This window comes from Periplaneta americana, chromosome 12, assembly GCF_040183065.1.
Source record: "Periplaneta americana isolate PAMFEO1 chromosome 12, P.americana_PAMFEO1_priV1, whole genome shotgun sequence".
NCBI classification, from domain to species: Eukaryota; Metazoa; Arthropoda; class Insecta; order Blattodea; family Blattidae; genus Periplaneta; species Periplaneta americana.
The window spans coordinates 71,207,401-71,225,317 of record NC_091128.1 but is presented as its reverse complement, the minus strand read 5'-3'; the positions used below and the strand labels follow the sequence as shown (position 1 = coordinate 71,225,317).

At 35.5% G+C, this 17,917-nt stretch overlaps 1 protein-coding gene across 5 annotated transcripts in view; it reads right to left on the bottom strand.

Moving 5' to 3' along the window:
* Positions 1 to 17,917, bottom strand: part of Fs(2)Ket (Importin subunit beta Fs(2)Ket) — a 123,823-nt gene that overhangs the window by 92,052 nt on the left and 13,854 nt on the right. For all 5 annotated transcript variants that reach the window (XM_069841523.1, XM_069841519.1, XM_069841520.1 and 2 more), the window contains exons 6-7: positions 9,563 to 9,925; positions 1,943 to 2,114 (exon numbers count right to left, since the gene is read on the bottom strand). In XM_069841523.1, coding sequence (XP_069697624.1) covers positions 1,943 to 2,114; positions 9,563 to 9,925 — 535 coding nt within the window. The remainder of the gene's footprint in view (positions 1 to 1,942; positions 2,115 to 9,562; positions 9,926 to 17,917) is intronic.

Here is a 17,917-nt window from a genome sequence, read left to right as displayed (position 1 = left end):
CTCCTGTGGGACAAAATTCCAGCACACCGGCGATGCTGATATAACCTCGGCAGTTGCGAGCGTCATTAAATAAACCATCTTTTTTTTTTCCATGGTGTAGTGTAGATTGGCAGCTTTTAAAGAGGTCTCTGTCTGAATAATCAATAGATCAATGACAATGTTCATCAACTTCCACAGTAATAACTAGATAAAACTATCAACCCTTTGTAAACCATTTTTTATGCTGCATCAATCTTGGAAGGACTTAAACAGGAAGCTAATCATTTATCTTTAACTGACCTTATTCAAGTACATAAGGGAAATGATTAGTGATTGTCAAATGGTAGGAAGGCCAAATCAATAGCTGATGATTTCGAATCCGGTACTTGGACTACTTGGATTGGGGTGACTTGTGAGCATGAAGTTGTATTCCTGGATATGATTCTTTAGTCTTTGGAGGACTTAGGTGATATAAAATTTCAGAGGGATTTAGTTTATGGAAATCTACAGCATCATTTCTACAGAAACAGACGAGCAAATCTACAGCATCATTTCTACAGAAATAGACGAGCAATCATTTGGAAATTTCTACAAATGGAAACAATCCTGTTTTTTCTATGAAGTGGTTCTTCAACATTGAAATTTACTTCGACTTTCTTCTATGCCTCTTTTTTCCTTCATGGACATTCCATTTGAAGGGTCCAGGGAAAAAACACGTTTAGTCACATTTTGCAAAGTTTTCAGGAGAGCTTTTACAGACTTGCAGAACTGACAGATTTTTCCCGTTTAAGACCTTCCTTAATATGCTTATAATGTGGAACCAAGCGAGTTATTCCCCTGTATGACTATGGGATCTTAAAGATATAAACTTTAACTTTAAATTAAATTAAAATATATAAATTACTAAATTTGGACTAAACGTGTTGACCCTTCATTTGTTTTCTATATATATATTTATATTTGTGACCCATTGCGTGATAAGGGGCCTAAAGTCGTAAAAGGAAATTTTACAGGAGAACAAAATAACGAATTTGCAGTGTAAAAACTGCATTTCTATGTTTTGACATCTTGTGCTACCTGTAGGCTTTTTTTATATATTAAACTAGAATGTAGTTTTACACAATACTTCATAAATACCTAAATCTTTCTTATAGTTGCTAAGAAAACAAATGAAAACTTTAATTTGCATTTTCCTCGAAAAGTACATAATGGAATATCAATATTCAATAAGTAATATATTAAAAACTATAGCACCTAGAACCATGATTTTTTTTTAATGTTAAGTATGTCATCCTCTTTCAGAAACCACGAAAAACAAAAAAATGAAAAATCCGACTTTAAGTCCCATTTCCTGCAACTAGTCACATTTTTATGATGTTAGCCCCAAATGAGAAAAATGAGGTATTCCTTTCACTTTACATTTTACCTTTTGTGTCATAGAAGGAACAATAGCAAAGAAAATACTACATACATTCGTTTTGATGTAACAGAATAAACACAATCGTTTTTATATGCTCACTAAAACCATGATTTGCAGCACAGATGCTCTACTTCTATCACTTTGTAGAAACGTGCGCTATCACCGACTTGATCATGGCTAAATGAGATGTCAGCTACCCATGTTAGTAACCATCAATAACAAATGGTCCACCAGAATTACATTCTAACTATGGTTACGTAACCAATAATAATAATCATATTTTAAAACAGGATTGACACACTTAGCTAAAAATCTGTTGTTTGTTATCCTTGCTATCATCTTATCACCAGAAATAGTGAAAATGCTTCTGATATTCTCACTTCAGATATGGAATTCTTCACACACAGAGAGCGGGTGGGAGGAGAAGATAAAGTAACCAATCCCAATCCGTAAAATTCACTAAAGTTTACAAACTACACACCTAAATTCGAACACAATGGAATCCTATTACAACTATGCTGTAACGGAAACAATTCCACTCACCGAAAGCCATGAGTGCAGCATCCCTGTATCTCCAATCAGCACTTTTGATATTATCTTTAACAAAGGGTAGTACAAATGGCACAATGTCATCTTCACAGCAGGTAGCAAGAAGCATTAGACAAACACCTGCAGCTTTACTAGGGTTCCAGTCATCTTCGTCATCATACTCCTCCTGTCAAGAAATCAAAATCTTAATCATTTCTGAAACTAGCATCTGACTCATTTGCTTTGCATATTTACAGAGTACATACTCACTACATCTACAGAACCTGGGCAAATTAATAACACTGAACAGTTACACCATCACTGAACAGCAGAATAAATACTGCCAAACACAAGAAATGTTCGATAAATAATCAGAACAAATCTAGTCTTTCAGGTAAAGCTCCCTATAAAGCAGATTTGAATAATTTCAAGGGAAAAATTGTTCTGGGGCCAGGTATCGATCCCGGGACCTCTGGTTGAATGTACCAGCGCTCTTACCAACTGAGCTACCCGGGAACTCCACCCGACACAGTCTCAACTTTTCCCTTTATATCCACACAACTCGCGTGAGCTGACAAAATGCCAGAGATCCACATCGAGTGCACACAATCTCTGTGTGACTTGGAATTGTGGTTTTCTGTTAATGTACACAGTGACGTATATATTATGCAAATCTAGTCTTTCAGGTAAAGCTCCCTGTAAAGCAGATTTGAATAATTTCAAGGGAAAAATTGTTCCGGGGCCGGGTATCGATCCCGGGACCTCTGGTTGAATGTACCAGCGCTCTTACCAACTGAGCTACCTGGGAACTCCACCCAGCACCGTCTCAACTTTTCCCTTTATATCCACACAACTCGCATGGGCTGACGAAATGCCAGAGACCCACATCGAGTGCACACAATCTCTGTGTGACTTGGAATTGTGGTTTTCTGTTAACGTACACAGTGACGTATATATTAGGCAAATCTAGTCTTGCAGGTAAAGCTCCCAGTAAAGCAGATTTGAATAATTTCAAGAGAAAAATTGTTCCGGGGCCCTTGAAATTACACTCGAAGAATGTCTTGGCATCACTGAGTTCACCGCAGCTGTGATACAGTTTCTTAGGGCATTCAGATTTGTGGAAAGAAATGATACATAAACTGCATCTTTCACGAATCCCCACAACAACAAAATCACAAGGTGTGATATCAGGAGATGTCGGTGGCCAGGACTGAAGCACCAGGTCATCATTCCCCATGCAACCTATCTTACTTACAACTTATGCTGCTGTGTGCTTAGGAGCACTCTAGTGGTAGTATTCGAAATTTTCGGATATCCTCTTTCAAATGTTCTATAGGTCATTCAAACGCAACGTTATTGCTTTGTAATGCCAGGCATTTGACAAAGTCATTTGACCTCTTGCATTCCAATATTTTTCTCAAAGACATTATCATGGTCAGCCACTGAAGCACAGATTTTGAGGTTCAAATACAATGTCGTCGTCGTCATCATCATCATCATCATCATCCTTCATGCATTAGGAAATTGATTCCTGTAGCAGCTACTGAAATTGGTCCATCCATCTTTTGGCTGGTCTTCCAATATTTCTTCTTCCCCGAGGTTTATATTTCCAAAATTTATAAGGTATCCTGTCCTCCTGCATCCTTGAAATGTGACACATCCATGTATTTCTATATTCTTCTATTTTGTTGTTTAATTCATATATCTCAAGTTCTTCTCTTATTTCTTCGTTTCTTTTATGTTCTATTTTCCTGTAACCTGCTACGCTTCTAAAAAATTTCATCTCATTTGTTTGTAATCTAGAGGCATCTTTCTTTTTCATAACCCATGTTTCGCTTCCATATAGTAAACTGGGCACTGACATCACCTTATAAAATTTTAACAATGTATCTTTTCTAGCTTTTGATTTCAGGGTTCTTCTTATTGTTCCATTTATGTAATTAAATTTTTCTATTTTTTCTTTTTTATCATAGTCTCCTTTATAATATAAGGTAACGCCCAAAAATTTAAATTCATTTACCTGTTCTATGATACTCTTTCCTATTACTATTTTAGATCTTACAGGAGATTTGCCCAAATACAATGTATAGTACTATATATATATATATATATATATATATATATATATATATATATATATACAATGAATGAAGAATTCTGCTAAAGGGAAAAAACAGTACTTCAATTCTATGAATGAAATGAGATATCATGAAATAGTAAAGCTATGCAACACAGGTGGAGGTTAATAAGTTAAGATGCAAAGGAGAAAATATGCAAACTAGAAATAAGTGCAGAAGAAATTAAAATTAAAATGGTTTCCCTGACTAACAAAGCATAAATAGCCTGAGACGGTGGCCAAGACAACAATTTTTACAAAACATCATGCTGTAACTTTTCTCTATCTTCAACTTTTAAATCAGTTGGAGTTATAGACTAATAGCTTTCCATTCATTATACATGGGTCAAAAAAAAGATTTGCATAATTTTCACTTATGCAGTTTATGTACCATCTCTTTCCACTTATGTTGCATTTAATTGTCTTTGTATGATAACTGAAACGCATTACATACATTTACCTGTTGAAGCACACATTCGTTCACTACTAGTTAGAGACACAGGTCAGTTGTGAGGGTTAGACCAAGGAATCAAGTTGAGAATACTGCTTTTCTGTGTTGTTTACATTATGACAATGCCAAAGCATACTGTTTTCACAGCAGATCGAACCCAAACAGTGTCATTAATGCAACAAGGTCATATGACACAAGACGAGGTAGCTCACGTGATAAATTGCAATCAAAGTAACATTTTCCTTGTGGCATAAATTCCAGCAGAAACATGCTATAGCTGATAGGCCTATTATCTATCCAAGCCAAGAACCATACTAATGTATTACTATGCCGTGATAAACAGAAAAGATCAAGTACACAATATGCTTTTTTTAATCTAGCATAATGGTTAATTACACTGCACTGAATTGAATTGACACGATACAGTAAAATCTCGTTAATCCAGACTAATTGGGGGAAGGGGTAAGTTGACCAGTTCAACGAAAGTGCAGATTAACTGAAATAACCCAAAAGAACAGTAGAAAGCACATTAGAACTCTGTTTATAGCAACAAAACAAGTTTACTACGGTGTATTTAAAAGGCATAGGCCTAAATACACAATACAGTACAGTAAAATGTAAAGCAATACATACACAATGCAGTACACACATGATGCCCATAATTATGATTTGCCCGACGGACCTGGCTTTGCATCACTTGAAACTCGTGCTGCGGAAGTTGGTTTGAAGTACAAGTCTATATTCTTTTGGAACAGTTTGGAATGTATTTCCTTCGCTAATAATTCGCGGAGGTACCTCAAGTGGAAAAATATTCTTAGCTGTTACAGAGCTATGTGACAAATGCAATTGCTGACTTCTAGCCACATTCAAAACCTTGCATTCTGGTTTTACTTCTTATACTTTAAACTTTTGCTTGTATAATCAATAATAATATTTGTTTGTATAGTTTAATTACTTTAATGCAAATTTAATGGATTTTCTTTATTTTTAATAGTATACGTGTAATATTGTAATTATTGTAATTCCAGTTCTAATGTATAAAAGTAAGTCTTAAAACAAGATTCTTTAATTTTTCGACACTCGTCTTTTTTTTTTCTGTCCGGATTAAGCGAAGTTCAACTTACAAGGGTCCGGATTAATGAGGTTTTATTGTATGTGTAAAAACATTAGTTATAATGAAATATTTATGGAACTATATTTTATAGGTTCATGACTGCTTGGCGCAGCATCTCCACCGTTTCGGTATTTATCAACATCCAACCTGTACCCTTTGTGACCTTCAAGAAGCGATGAATAGGGATCATCTCCAACGCTGCCCAGCTCTAAAATCACTGACTGAATGTGCCAGATACTGGGAAGCGAGAAGCCTTATGCCTCTTTTTAGTTCTTAGTTTTTAGTTCTTTAAGGATTTTGTTTAGTTCCTTCATTAGATTTAATTTTAAGTTGTATTAAGTTAACTGTTTTAATTTTGAGGTTGTGTATAGGTAAAAAATAAATTATCTATGTACCTGTCATTTGCATAAATAAATATTTTATAGGTACATTGGCTTTGGCTTTCAATCAATCGCAGATGTCAGTGACATCATATTGCTTTGGTCAAGTACAATTCTCGGCTTGGGATATACATTAGGATAGGTCGACCACAGAAAACTGCTGCACAAGACTGATACATCTGTATTTCCACTTGGAGAAACCCTACTGTCACTGCAATCACCTTACAGAGGAAGCTCTGAGGGGCTAAGGAATTAATGTGTCTGTGCAAACTGTTCAAAATCGCCTGCACGATATAGGGCTACATTCTCAAAGACCACTGCGAGGGCCACCTCGATCATCACAGAGCTCAGCGTGCATGATGCGCAAGAATGTATGAAAACTGGAACCAAGGAACAACTGACCAAAACATTATTTATGGATGAAGTATGTATTGCATTGCATCCAGATGACAACAGTATTCATATATGGAAGACAAATGTTCAGCACACTCTTCTGGGGAGGAATCATGATGGTTGCCGCACACCACAAATCCACATCCAGGGGAATATGAATCCACAATATCCGTAAACACATTGTTCATGAATTTAGTGTCCACTGGAGCACTTTTCACTTTAATGAATGATAAAATGCTCGTGCTCACCGTGCCAACTCTGTGAATAGGTGCTTGGAAAGACATGGTATTCAAAGGATGATCTGGCCAACATAATATGAACTGCGTGGAACATACATGGTGAATGCTGAAAAGAGCTATTGCTAACCATTCCCAACCACCACAAATGCTACAGTATACCCGCTGCCATACAGAAATGGAACAACCTTCTGCAAGATGTACTGGATAACCTGGTATTGAAATGCCTCACTGCCTCCAAATCTCCCTCAGGATGCGTGGAGGCCACACACATTGCTGAATGCACTGAAAATTTACTTCATTTTTGTTTAAGGAATCAATGAGTTCCTCTCCTCCTCCCTCCATTGAATCATGTGTTATCTCCAAGATATTTCAGTGTTTGCTTGTGTGTACATAGAATACAGAGCTTTATGTTATATTTGACCCAGAAATACAAAATGTTCTAATACAACACACTTTTTTACCATTGTACATTATATTATTATGTATTTCCTTTTATCCTCTGCTTGACTGGAAGAGAAGGCCTCACAGCCTTAACTCTACCAGAAAAAATAAAGCATTTTTTTATTATTATTATTATTATTATTATTATTATTATTATTAACTCTGGGTATAACCATGATCAAAAATGCGAGCGCTTTAAATGTCGAAGCCTGTATGCCAGACGTCATGATCTCAATTACTTATTCTTATGTATGGTCCTTAAATGTGACATTGTCAATCTTTCTTAAACAGTGTCAGCCTTTGTATTCCTATGAAGGACATGAGACATCACAAACTCTCCTATATTAGAAATTCTAAATCTTCCTCGCCGGTCTCCAGATGTATTAAACATGCTAACTTACATGTAGGTGATTTCAATCCATTCAATGTATAGAATAGAATATGGCAATGTCTTTGCTAATATTATTTGCATAATCCTTATACACAAATTGGTAGTATGAATCAACTCCTTTCCCTAATATTTTATAGTTTTAATTCTTGTAAATTAATTATTGTAATCTATGTTCTTTATTTTGTTATTAACTCAAGTATTTAATTGTACCATAGTCGTTTATTTTAATGTATTAATTGTATCACTGTGCTGGACTTTTATTGGCCAATGGCTGTTGTCCAGCACATAAAAATAAATAAATTATTAATATTTTATTACTATTATTATAAACAAGTATGTCAACTAAATTATCTTAATTAAATTTAATAACGTATTTTTTTTACACTTACTTTTATACTTAGCCAAAGCAGAAAATAAAATCTGAATACAATAACAATGACATTATGCTTTCCTCTTTGTTCCATACAGTAAAACACATGTAACAAAAAAAAAAAAAAGTACTTTTACTAATCTTTGAGCAGGGAAAAAATATTTCTGGCAGCCAGAAGAAAATTCAACATTATGAGGATGCGTGAAATGACATGGGTTAACCAGTTCTTTCCAAACATTTACAGTATTATAGGACAAACGAATCTGAAACTCTGACCCAAATACCTTAGTGTTTGTGTTGCTCCCTGTCCTTCACAAATCTACCCCCACACCACTCAGAACCCACCGTCACTCAGCTCATTAAAGAGGTCTAAAGCTCTTGCCAAGGAAAAAGATAAGGACACAAAAAAAAATATGTGTTGCCACGTTTCGTAACTTCAAATCTTCAGCAATTCTTAAAATGAAATGAATTGTTTTATCACTAATTATCATGTATTTTATTAATATTATATAGATGCACACACACCAGATTCGTGACATGAAAAGCAGAAGATTTAGCAAATCAGCAACCACGGACTCTCACTAGGTAGTATAGTATCTCAATTTGTGAACTAAACAGATGGTCAAGTTCAGGGAGGAGGAGGTTCGAGACAAGGACAGGTTTGGGGAGGAAATGGTTGCGACAAGGAAGTAGTATCAAGCAGTTTCATTCACATATTTCCTGGGTGTTTCAGATCCGTTTGTCATGTACTACTTGTTTCTATGCTTACAGTGTGATGATGCCCCTGCACCATGGGATGGTCATGTGGTTAAAAAAAGAAATCCTCTTTGATAAGTAGTACAGTCTGCATTATTCAGAAAAAACTTGATCAAATGCTTCAGATTATTTTGTTTCGAATATTCTTTAATGGTAAAGATTATTTTATAATGTGAGTGTGATTCTTGGTAAATGTAATACTTCAAGCGTGTGACTGCAGTAAGTTAGTGAATATATTGGGAACTGTAAATGCTATCAACAAACCTCAAATCATGATCTCAGGAACTTGTATTTAAAACTCAAAAATATTTTGAGGAAAAATATATTAAAGTATATTTACTTTATTTTCCATTACGAACGTGGTCTACCATATTGCAGATGGTCTCAAAATCGATCACTAAGACCACACAGAGAAAAGTATGGCTCAGCAAACCTTGTTACCTACGAACTCTGGGCAGGCATTTTTTACAAGTCCATTTTTCACATAACAATGTAGTTAAAACTGTAAGTACAATGTCTTGTACATATGTTCCCATAAATTACCACTATACAGAATACAGATGCTCAAGTTCTTTGTAACAGCTAGGTCCAGCAACACATTACTCAGTCTCTTTATGTATACATATGATAGTCAATCCCCATGTAATGTACAATAGATCATCAAAATTTCAAAAATTCTCATGAGTACAGGAAAATCTAAAATAATACTGACACATGAAAATACACAACAGACCAATGCCAAGAACCAAATTCTATTTCATTGATTATGAATTCTTTATCACTTACTAATTAATTTGTCAAAAACACGAAATATAAATTACATCGATATCTTCACACTAAATCGATAATAACAAAGAAGATGATGAATTGCACTAGTTCACCAAGTGAGCAAAATTCAAAATATCCCTGTGTAGCATGCAACAGATTTTTGCCCTTCAGGGATGATTTAAGTTCTATTTAGCCTACTTATTTATTTCCACTAACCTGTTTGGTAAGCTTCTGCATAAGAACTGGAACAAGGAACTGTAGCGCTCCTTTGGCATAAAACCGAGAAGTTCTTTGAGGAGGCCGGCCAGCTTCTGTAGCTTCACTGTCTTCAATTGCCAGATCTACTTCTTCGTCACTCACATTAGACCAAAATTCAATTCCCTGCAGAGCTACTTCGTCAATATCAGACTTCATGGCTTCCAGGGTGATGGGGAACAGTGCCTGTCCCATGTAAGTTTCCATATATTGGTAATACAGGGACATGATCTTCACCAGACACTGCAGTGCTGCAACTCGAACCTGCGTATCAGATGACTGAGTCGCCTCACACACCACCTCCATTATGAAGTTGCGTTCAGACTGTAAAGCAAACAAGTTACCAGGTCTCATCAATTATTTATTTTATGGTGAAATAAATTGGTCCATAGCAGTGCTATAAATGGTACCAGAGCAGTGACTATTTCGCATTTATAAATTTAGATAGAAATCACTAAAAACAAAAACTAGCCACAGAGAAAAGATCTAAATTTTTTCAATTTCTCTAATTTCTTGATATTAAGTCACTATACAATAAATACAATTTTCTTATCCTCCTTTACTTAATAATCTTTAACTTTTTCTTAAGTTGTATGCTACAGAATAACAGAAAAATATAAAATGTTATAAAGCAAGCTGATTCAAAATTAAGACAACTTAATATGACTAGCTAATATGAAATGAAGAATAAAATGACTAGATATAAGATACAATATCAAGAAGTTTTGTAAGCAACAATTAAATGTTGTGTCCAAAAAACACACAAATGTTTTGGCAGTCTCAGGGCGAAGATTTGTCCTGTTTGTTGTCACAAATGTTAGAATAGGCTAAGAAATCCCTTTCGGTGTTTACATTTGTGGTAGGAAACCAAAGTGTTTGTAGAAATTTCTCTGAGCAGACTCAAAGATCTTCACACAAACCTTCAACCCTTAACTTGGCAAAGATTCATTTCTCACACTAGTTTATTTAAACCTTGTCAGACCGTAAAGAAAACAACTATCGCAATGTCCATATTTTTTGTGTGTTGTACAATATACAGTATTGTGAAATTTTAATTTTCCTACCAATTTTTTTCTATTGTTCTATTAAAATTATAGCATATAGCCTATTACACTGTCAATTTAAGGGTTAAGAACATTAGCTACAAGATCATCACTGCCATAACCTGCAGCTTCCTTTACATGGGACTTTACTTTTCAGCATTTTAATCAAATTTCGAAATCTGTATCTGGTGAAAAAACCTACAACCAACCATATGAAAACACACTCAAAAAAAAAAAAAAAAAAAAAACGCGACCTGGGAACACAGCAGCATGCTGCCGCCACAAGCCAAGCTATGTGACGACACACCAACATCACTAGCACAGTCATGTGACGAGACACTGACAAGTGCTCCTCTTATATGGGCTAATATTTGAAAACCTGAATCACAATACTTTTTTTCGTCAGTTTCGCACATATTTCGTTCTTATTTCGCGATATTTCGTCCTAAATACTCATTTCGCACTTCATGGCTCATTTCACAACATTTCGCACTTATAAATCCACTGCAAATGGTATATTTGTGCAATAAATACCCAAAAAGGCAAAAATACAGGGTTTACAGGAAATTTTGTGTATAGTAGCAAAAAAACCGGACCGACCCTTGTAGCTTATTTCAGAGCCCTGTTCACAGTGACAGCATGATAGACTGGTAACTAAGACTTTTGTGGTTCGAATCCTGCCTAAGAAGGAAACTTTTTTTTTGTTCCTTATTCAAATTTATTCCCAATACTTTTCGATTGCAGCGATATTTTACTACTTAATTAACTTATTATTCCCAGAACATGAATTTTACCAGCTTATTTTCTAATGGTTTTCGAAATGGGCTACGTCAGCAGTCGAAACTACAACAATTTTAATAGATTACTCGCTATCTTGTGAATGCGGGCGTGGCATGCGCAGTGGCTCATTTCGGGGACTTTGATTATTCCGTCGGTCCGGTTTTTTTTGCTACTACTGTACATCACTATTACCATAAAATAGGGTCTCTACTCATTAAATACAATGCTATATTCAATAAACAGTGTCGTTAAATGACCAGCAAAATAACAACATTTTCACTGCTGGAGATCAGTACCTCCTCATCTACTCCAAGTCTCTATAATTCATAATTTAGAAGATTATGTCACAAATACTTTCTCATGTTTCACTCATTTTGCAATACTTCAGTTCGTTTATCATGTGTGAATGATATTCCTGTTTATTATTTAAAAAATACATATATAAATAAAATCATTTAATAAACACCCAAACACACAGAATACTCTTTCATCTTCTGAAATGCAGACGAAAGGTATTCAGAATGAATGAATGTACATATTTGTCTTTAAGCAATATACCTTTTGGTGAGGCGATACTTCACATTATTAGTACATAGTGCCATCTCCTCATTTTACAACGCCTCTCATAAAAGTCATTTAGGACATTACTTATTTTTAATTTATTATTGCAATTCTTCCTCTAGTCTTTATTTGTCTGTCATCAATTCTTCCACTACTATACTCCTAACCCATTATTATACCAAAAATACTACATTGCTAATTTTTTCTCTCTCCCTGCTGTATGACACATTTCCCCTCACTTCACATCTCTATTCGCACTTTTCACTGCTAACTTTTCCACATTGCTACTTTATTTAGGTCTTAGTTTCCTTTTCTCACGATTTATTTCCCCTCCACACCATGTCCTTAAGTCATATTGTTTTTTCTCCTTGTTTTCCCCTCTTCCTTCATCACTGCTTCTTGAACTATCACCTACTTCTCGTCAGCCTTGGTTTAGATCTTAGTTCCTTCACCTGCTTCAGAATTGCTCCCAGCTGATGTCCACTATTTCCATTCGCTTGCACTGAGGTCTTGTTCTGCTGTGCTTGCTGAATACCAGTTCGCGTCACTTTTTTTTCTTCAGATGACGTTACTGCCTGCTTTCCGGAAAATTTCACCGAGTTTAATATGTTTGCATTTGCCTCGTGCACACTCGCCACACTTGTGTCACTAACCTCGCCTTTAGATATGAGTCTTGATTTTTTCTTTCAAAATTTTTCTGTTCCTTTCCTTTTCATCTGAGCCTACAATGTTCCTTTAATGTTACTAGACACTCCTCTACAGTAAAAACCAAATTGTTTATCTTAATTTTGTAGGTATTCCGTATAAAACAAAAAATAAAACATGTAACTTCATCTACACGTACGGTTATGCAGATTAAATACTACTATATGAATTTATGCAAGTTAGCTACATGTATATCATAAGTGTTCCTAATAATTTCCTATTTACAAAAATCGGAATTTGAAACCGATATGAATGTTAAAATTAGAGTTGAGTCCTCAATACTTGGAAGTACTGGGAGTGATGAGTACATCTGAGACAGAACTCAATACTTTTCAGTATTTAGAGAGTTCTCTTTCCTGTTTCTTTCTTCCGTTCTGTTAGATCTTTTTTTTTTTTTTTTTTTTTTTTGGTATCTATTCCACCATTCAAAAATATTTCATAACATTCAGTTGTAAAATAATCCTTTTCCCTGAAAAACCAAAAATGTCAATAGCCCCAGCAGTGGGGTTGGGAGTTCATCACTGTGGAGTAGTAGTTAGCATGTCTAACTACGAAACTAGAAGACCCAGTTTGACTCCTGGCTAGGACAAATTGCATGATTGAGGTTTTTTTTTCTAGGGTTTACCTCAATCAATCTGAAGAAAATGCAGTTTTTTATATTGGACTCTAAATTAATCTATCATAATTCAATAGTTTCAGACCAACACAGCATGCAGCAGGATGTAGTACCACTGCTTGAATAATGATGACGACATTGTGAGAAGGGCTGCAGAACTCTCAGGACAATATAGAATTTGTTGGAACTGTTATGTAGCTGTTACAGTATTACACATTTCATCAATCATCCATACAAAAGGAGTAGTAAACACATTAAGCTTGGGATGTGGAGCAGGCTTTCAGGCCCCTCCTTCGCATAAGAGAAAAAAAAAAGGTGAAGACTGAATTCCTTAGTAGGAGTGCGTAACAGGAATTTTTAGGGAAACAGACATATTTCAAATGATTCAGTATTGGACTGTCAACCCAGAATGGCTCCACTCAGGTGTAAACCACATGTGAATTAACAACAGATGTCTAACTAAAACTTACGAGGTACAGTATTCCCCAGAAAAATGATTTAAATCTAGAAAATCCTTCTTCTTCTTGACTTCACAGACCTTGTAGCTTAGCTTTAGTCCCCTTACAACTGCGGCCCTCTCAACTCTGTTGAGCACTTTTAGACTCCATCGTTTTGTCATATGTATCCTTCTCAGTGTTGCAATTTCCACAAACATTAGTGTACTTTGCATACTTTCACACGGTAATGAGTTTTGGAATAACATTCTGGGGAAATTCCACAAATAGTAACAGTATATTTCTACTACAAAAAAGAATAACTAGAATAATAGTAGGTGCCAAATCTACAGAATCGTGTAGGACTATTAAAAAAAAAAAAAAAAGAAAACTACAGATAATGCCCATGGCGTGTCAGTATATTTTTTCACTAATAATCTTTCTCGTATGTAATTGTGAAAACTTTGTAACTAATTCAACAGTTCATAGCATAAATACACGTCAAAAAACGACTTTCATATTCCATTGATAAGTCTATCGTGCTATCAAAATGAGTGTTACATAGCAGTAAAAATTTTTAATAACTCCCCTATGGATATAAAAAATGAAACTCAAAACATAAGATTATTTAGGGCCAAATTAAAGAAGTACCTAATTTCCCATGCCTTCTATTCTGTAGGTGAATTCATGACATTTAACAATGCTTCATGAATATTTCTGTGTTGTATTAAATATTGATAAAAAGGTAAAAGGTAAAGGTATCCCCGTAACATGCCATGAAGGCATTTGGGGGGCATGGAGGTAGAGCCCCATGCTTTCCATGACCTCGGCACTAGAATGAGGTGGTGTGGTCGGCACCACGCTCTGACCGCCTTTTACCCCCGGGAAAGACCCGGTACTCAATTTTATAGGAGGCTGAGTGAACCTCGGGGCCGTTCTGAAAGTTTGGCAACGAGAAAAAATCCTGTCACCACCTGGGATCGAACCCCGGACCTTCCAGTCCGTAGCCAGCTGCTCTACCAACTGAGCTACCCGGCATACTAAAACTTTGTGTTGTACTAGTAGATTATATTGTAAAACTCTTCTGTATATATTTCAACTAGACTGTGACTATAATTATGACTTTATATTACTATTAAGATTTTTTTTCTTGTTTGATGTGTTCCATATTCTAGCTGTGAAGCAATCTATGAATACCATGGAATGTAAATAAATACAATACAATTCTGAATGCCTGCAATGTCCTGGCAGACACGTCAGATTTAATTTCAAATAGATCTATGGTACGGACCATGCCTCGGAGATTGCAAGAAGTCATGCAATGGCATGAAAGATGAACAGTGTTTTCTGTTGTAAAATAATATTTTTCTTCTTAGTTTCCTATGTCAGTGTCTAAAATGCATGAGTTTAATTTATAACATAAATTACCTAACTCCTCTTTAAAAAAATCCACAGATGCAAGTGATTCGAACCTGGTAACTCTGTGTGTAAGCTAGGCCAACACATTGTAATTAACACCTTTTCATCATTATAATATGAACCCTGCTACCCCACCATACAAATTTAAAGACATAATTTGAAAAAGAAGTCGTGCTTACATTGGCTTAGTTTGAAACATTATTTCACAGCTTAATAATATAAATGAAATCATATTAAGATTTAAGAAACGTAAGACAACAATTCAGTGGCGGCTTCTCAAGGGGGTTGCAGGTTTGTACACCCCCAGAAATGTTGCTAATCTCTCAGCTTTGTTGCTATTAAAAATATAATTTTATTTTACAATTTTCATTCATGATTATCTGCAGCTGGCGTCTTGTTTTGTACGTCTGCAGGAGCCTCCGAGCCTCTTGGTTTGCAGAGATGTTGAAAACCTATGTAAGGCAGTTTATAGAGATGTTCGGCTAGTGCGGGGACAGGGGGGTTAGAGGCGTGGTCTACTGCTTTCCTCTTGAGAACAGTTTGCCGCACCCCCAGACGTGGACACCAACGTCAGTGCAGAAGAAACTAAATTCACTGGAAAAATATCTGTTTCAACTAGACATTTGCCCGAAGTAATAAGCATGAAAAATTTATTCATTCGGCTTGTACAATGAACAGTCGCATATTTCGCATATTACTTTCTCAATCTACATGCACATAAACGGCACAATACATAAAGGAGCTTGTATTTTGCTTTAAAGTTCTAAGAGTTGTCGTTCTGACAATAGGTGCTGCTATCTCCAGACAGCCTACGAAAGCTGCATTTGAATTTTATGAACGAAAACGTTGCACATGGTACTTTGTAGCATTCTGATGACGATTCTATTCTCAATTGTTTTTCATGATCGTACTTGTGGAGTGAATATGTGTGATTTTCTTTAAATGTGTTGAAATTATTTTGTGTTGTGGCATTAGTAAGTATAACATTATGAACGCATGACGGTTTTTTAAACGGCAATACTGTAGACTGGTATGTAATTTTAGCGTATTTTCATTTCAATAGGTTAAACTAAATATGAACAACGTAGCATCCCTGATTTCAACGAGTTTTACCTCATTAAGATTGGAGGAAAAATTAGAGATAAAAAGATTGGGAAGGCCTACACCTTCATTAAACATATGCCAGGAAATTAAGAGCAAGAGTAGGAACTTCGTGAGAAAATTTAACCCTGATATATATAATAAAAATGACTGGATATGTGGCTGCAGTGAAAGAAATGCTCTGTTTTGTTTCCCATGTTTGTTATTCGGAGGTGGCAGGGAAGAAGCTTGGGTTAAGAAGGGCGTGACTGATATAAATCATCTCCATGACAGGATAAAAAAACATGAAAATTCTTCCATTCACATTACAAACGTTCTGAATCTCAGTATTCTTGGAAATACTAATATTGCTGCTCAATTGGATTCTAGTTATAGAAGAACAATTGAACTACACAATCAAAAAGTAACGAATAATAGGTACATTTTGAATATTATAATAAATTGTATTCGATTTTGTGGTTCTTTAGAATTAGCCCTCAGGGGCCATGATGAAAGTGAAACATCTTCCAACCCAGGAGTATTTCGTGCTTTAATTAACTTTAGTGCTGAACTGGATGGAGCTTTGAAATCGCACCTTGAAAAGCTACAGTATTTAAAGGGACATCAAAGACAATACAAAACGAACTGTTGCAGTGTATTTTAGAAGTCAGGATGAAATTTCCGTGGAGATAAAAAATGCAGATTATGTCTCTGTAATTGCAGATGAGACAACTGATATATCTTGCACATTTCAAATGTCAATTATTTTCCGATATATAGTTAATGGGAAACCGGTTGAAAGGTTTTGGAATTTTCTAACTCCACGTAATCATGATGCTAAATCTCTGGCATCTTGCATTGTTACTGAGATTTATCGCCATCTTGAAGGGGATCCCAATAAGCTCATAGCACAGACATATGATGGGGCAAACGTCATGAGAGGCTCTTCTAATGGAGTACAAGCGATTGTCAAAGAAACTTTTCCAAAGGCTTCTTACATTCACTGCCACGCACATCAACTGAACCTTATTATGTTGCATGCTTCGTCAGTAAACAGGAATGTGAAAATATTCTTTGCGAATCTACAAGGGATATGTTCTTTCTTTTCGAACTCGACACAAAGAACAGCAGTTCTTGATGAAATCGTGAAAAAACGTTTGCCTCTTTCAGTTCAGACTAGATGGAATTTTCAATCGAGGTCTGTGAACACTGTGTTTGAATACAGAGAAGAGCTCATTGAATGTATGGAGACCCTTCTTGAAAGTGACGAAGTCAGCAGCAATAGTACCATTCAGCAAGCCTTTGGATATGTTGAAATGTTGAGCAATCAGAATTTTGTTTTTTGGCTGACATTTTTTCATAAAATAATGCCTTTTGTAGACATTCTATATAACCAGCTACAAAAGCGTGAAATTGATCCAGCATGGGTAAAAGTTCAAATTGAATGTTTCGAAAGTGAAATTGTGAAAATTAGAGAATCAGTAGATGAGCTATTCCAGACTCTTTCGGCACATGAAAACAAAAGGATGAGACATGAAGAAAGTGAAAAATCCGTAAGACAGAGGGAAGCAAAAGAAGTTTGTGATATAATTATATGTGAAGTGAAAGAACGATTTAAATTTACAGGACATCTGACAGCAACATCTTTGTTTCTGCCAGAGAGATTCTCGGATTATTA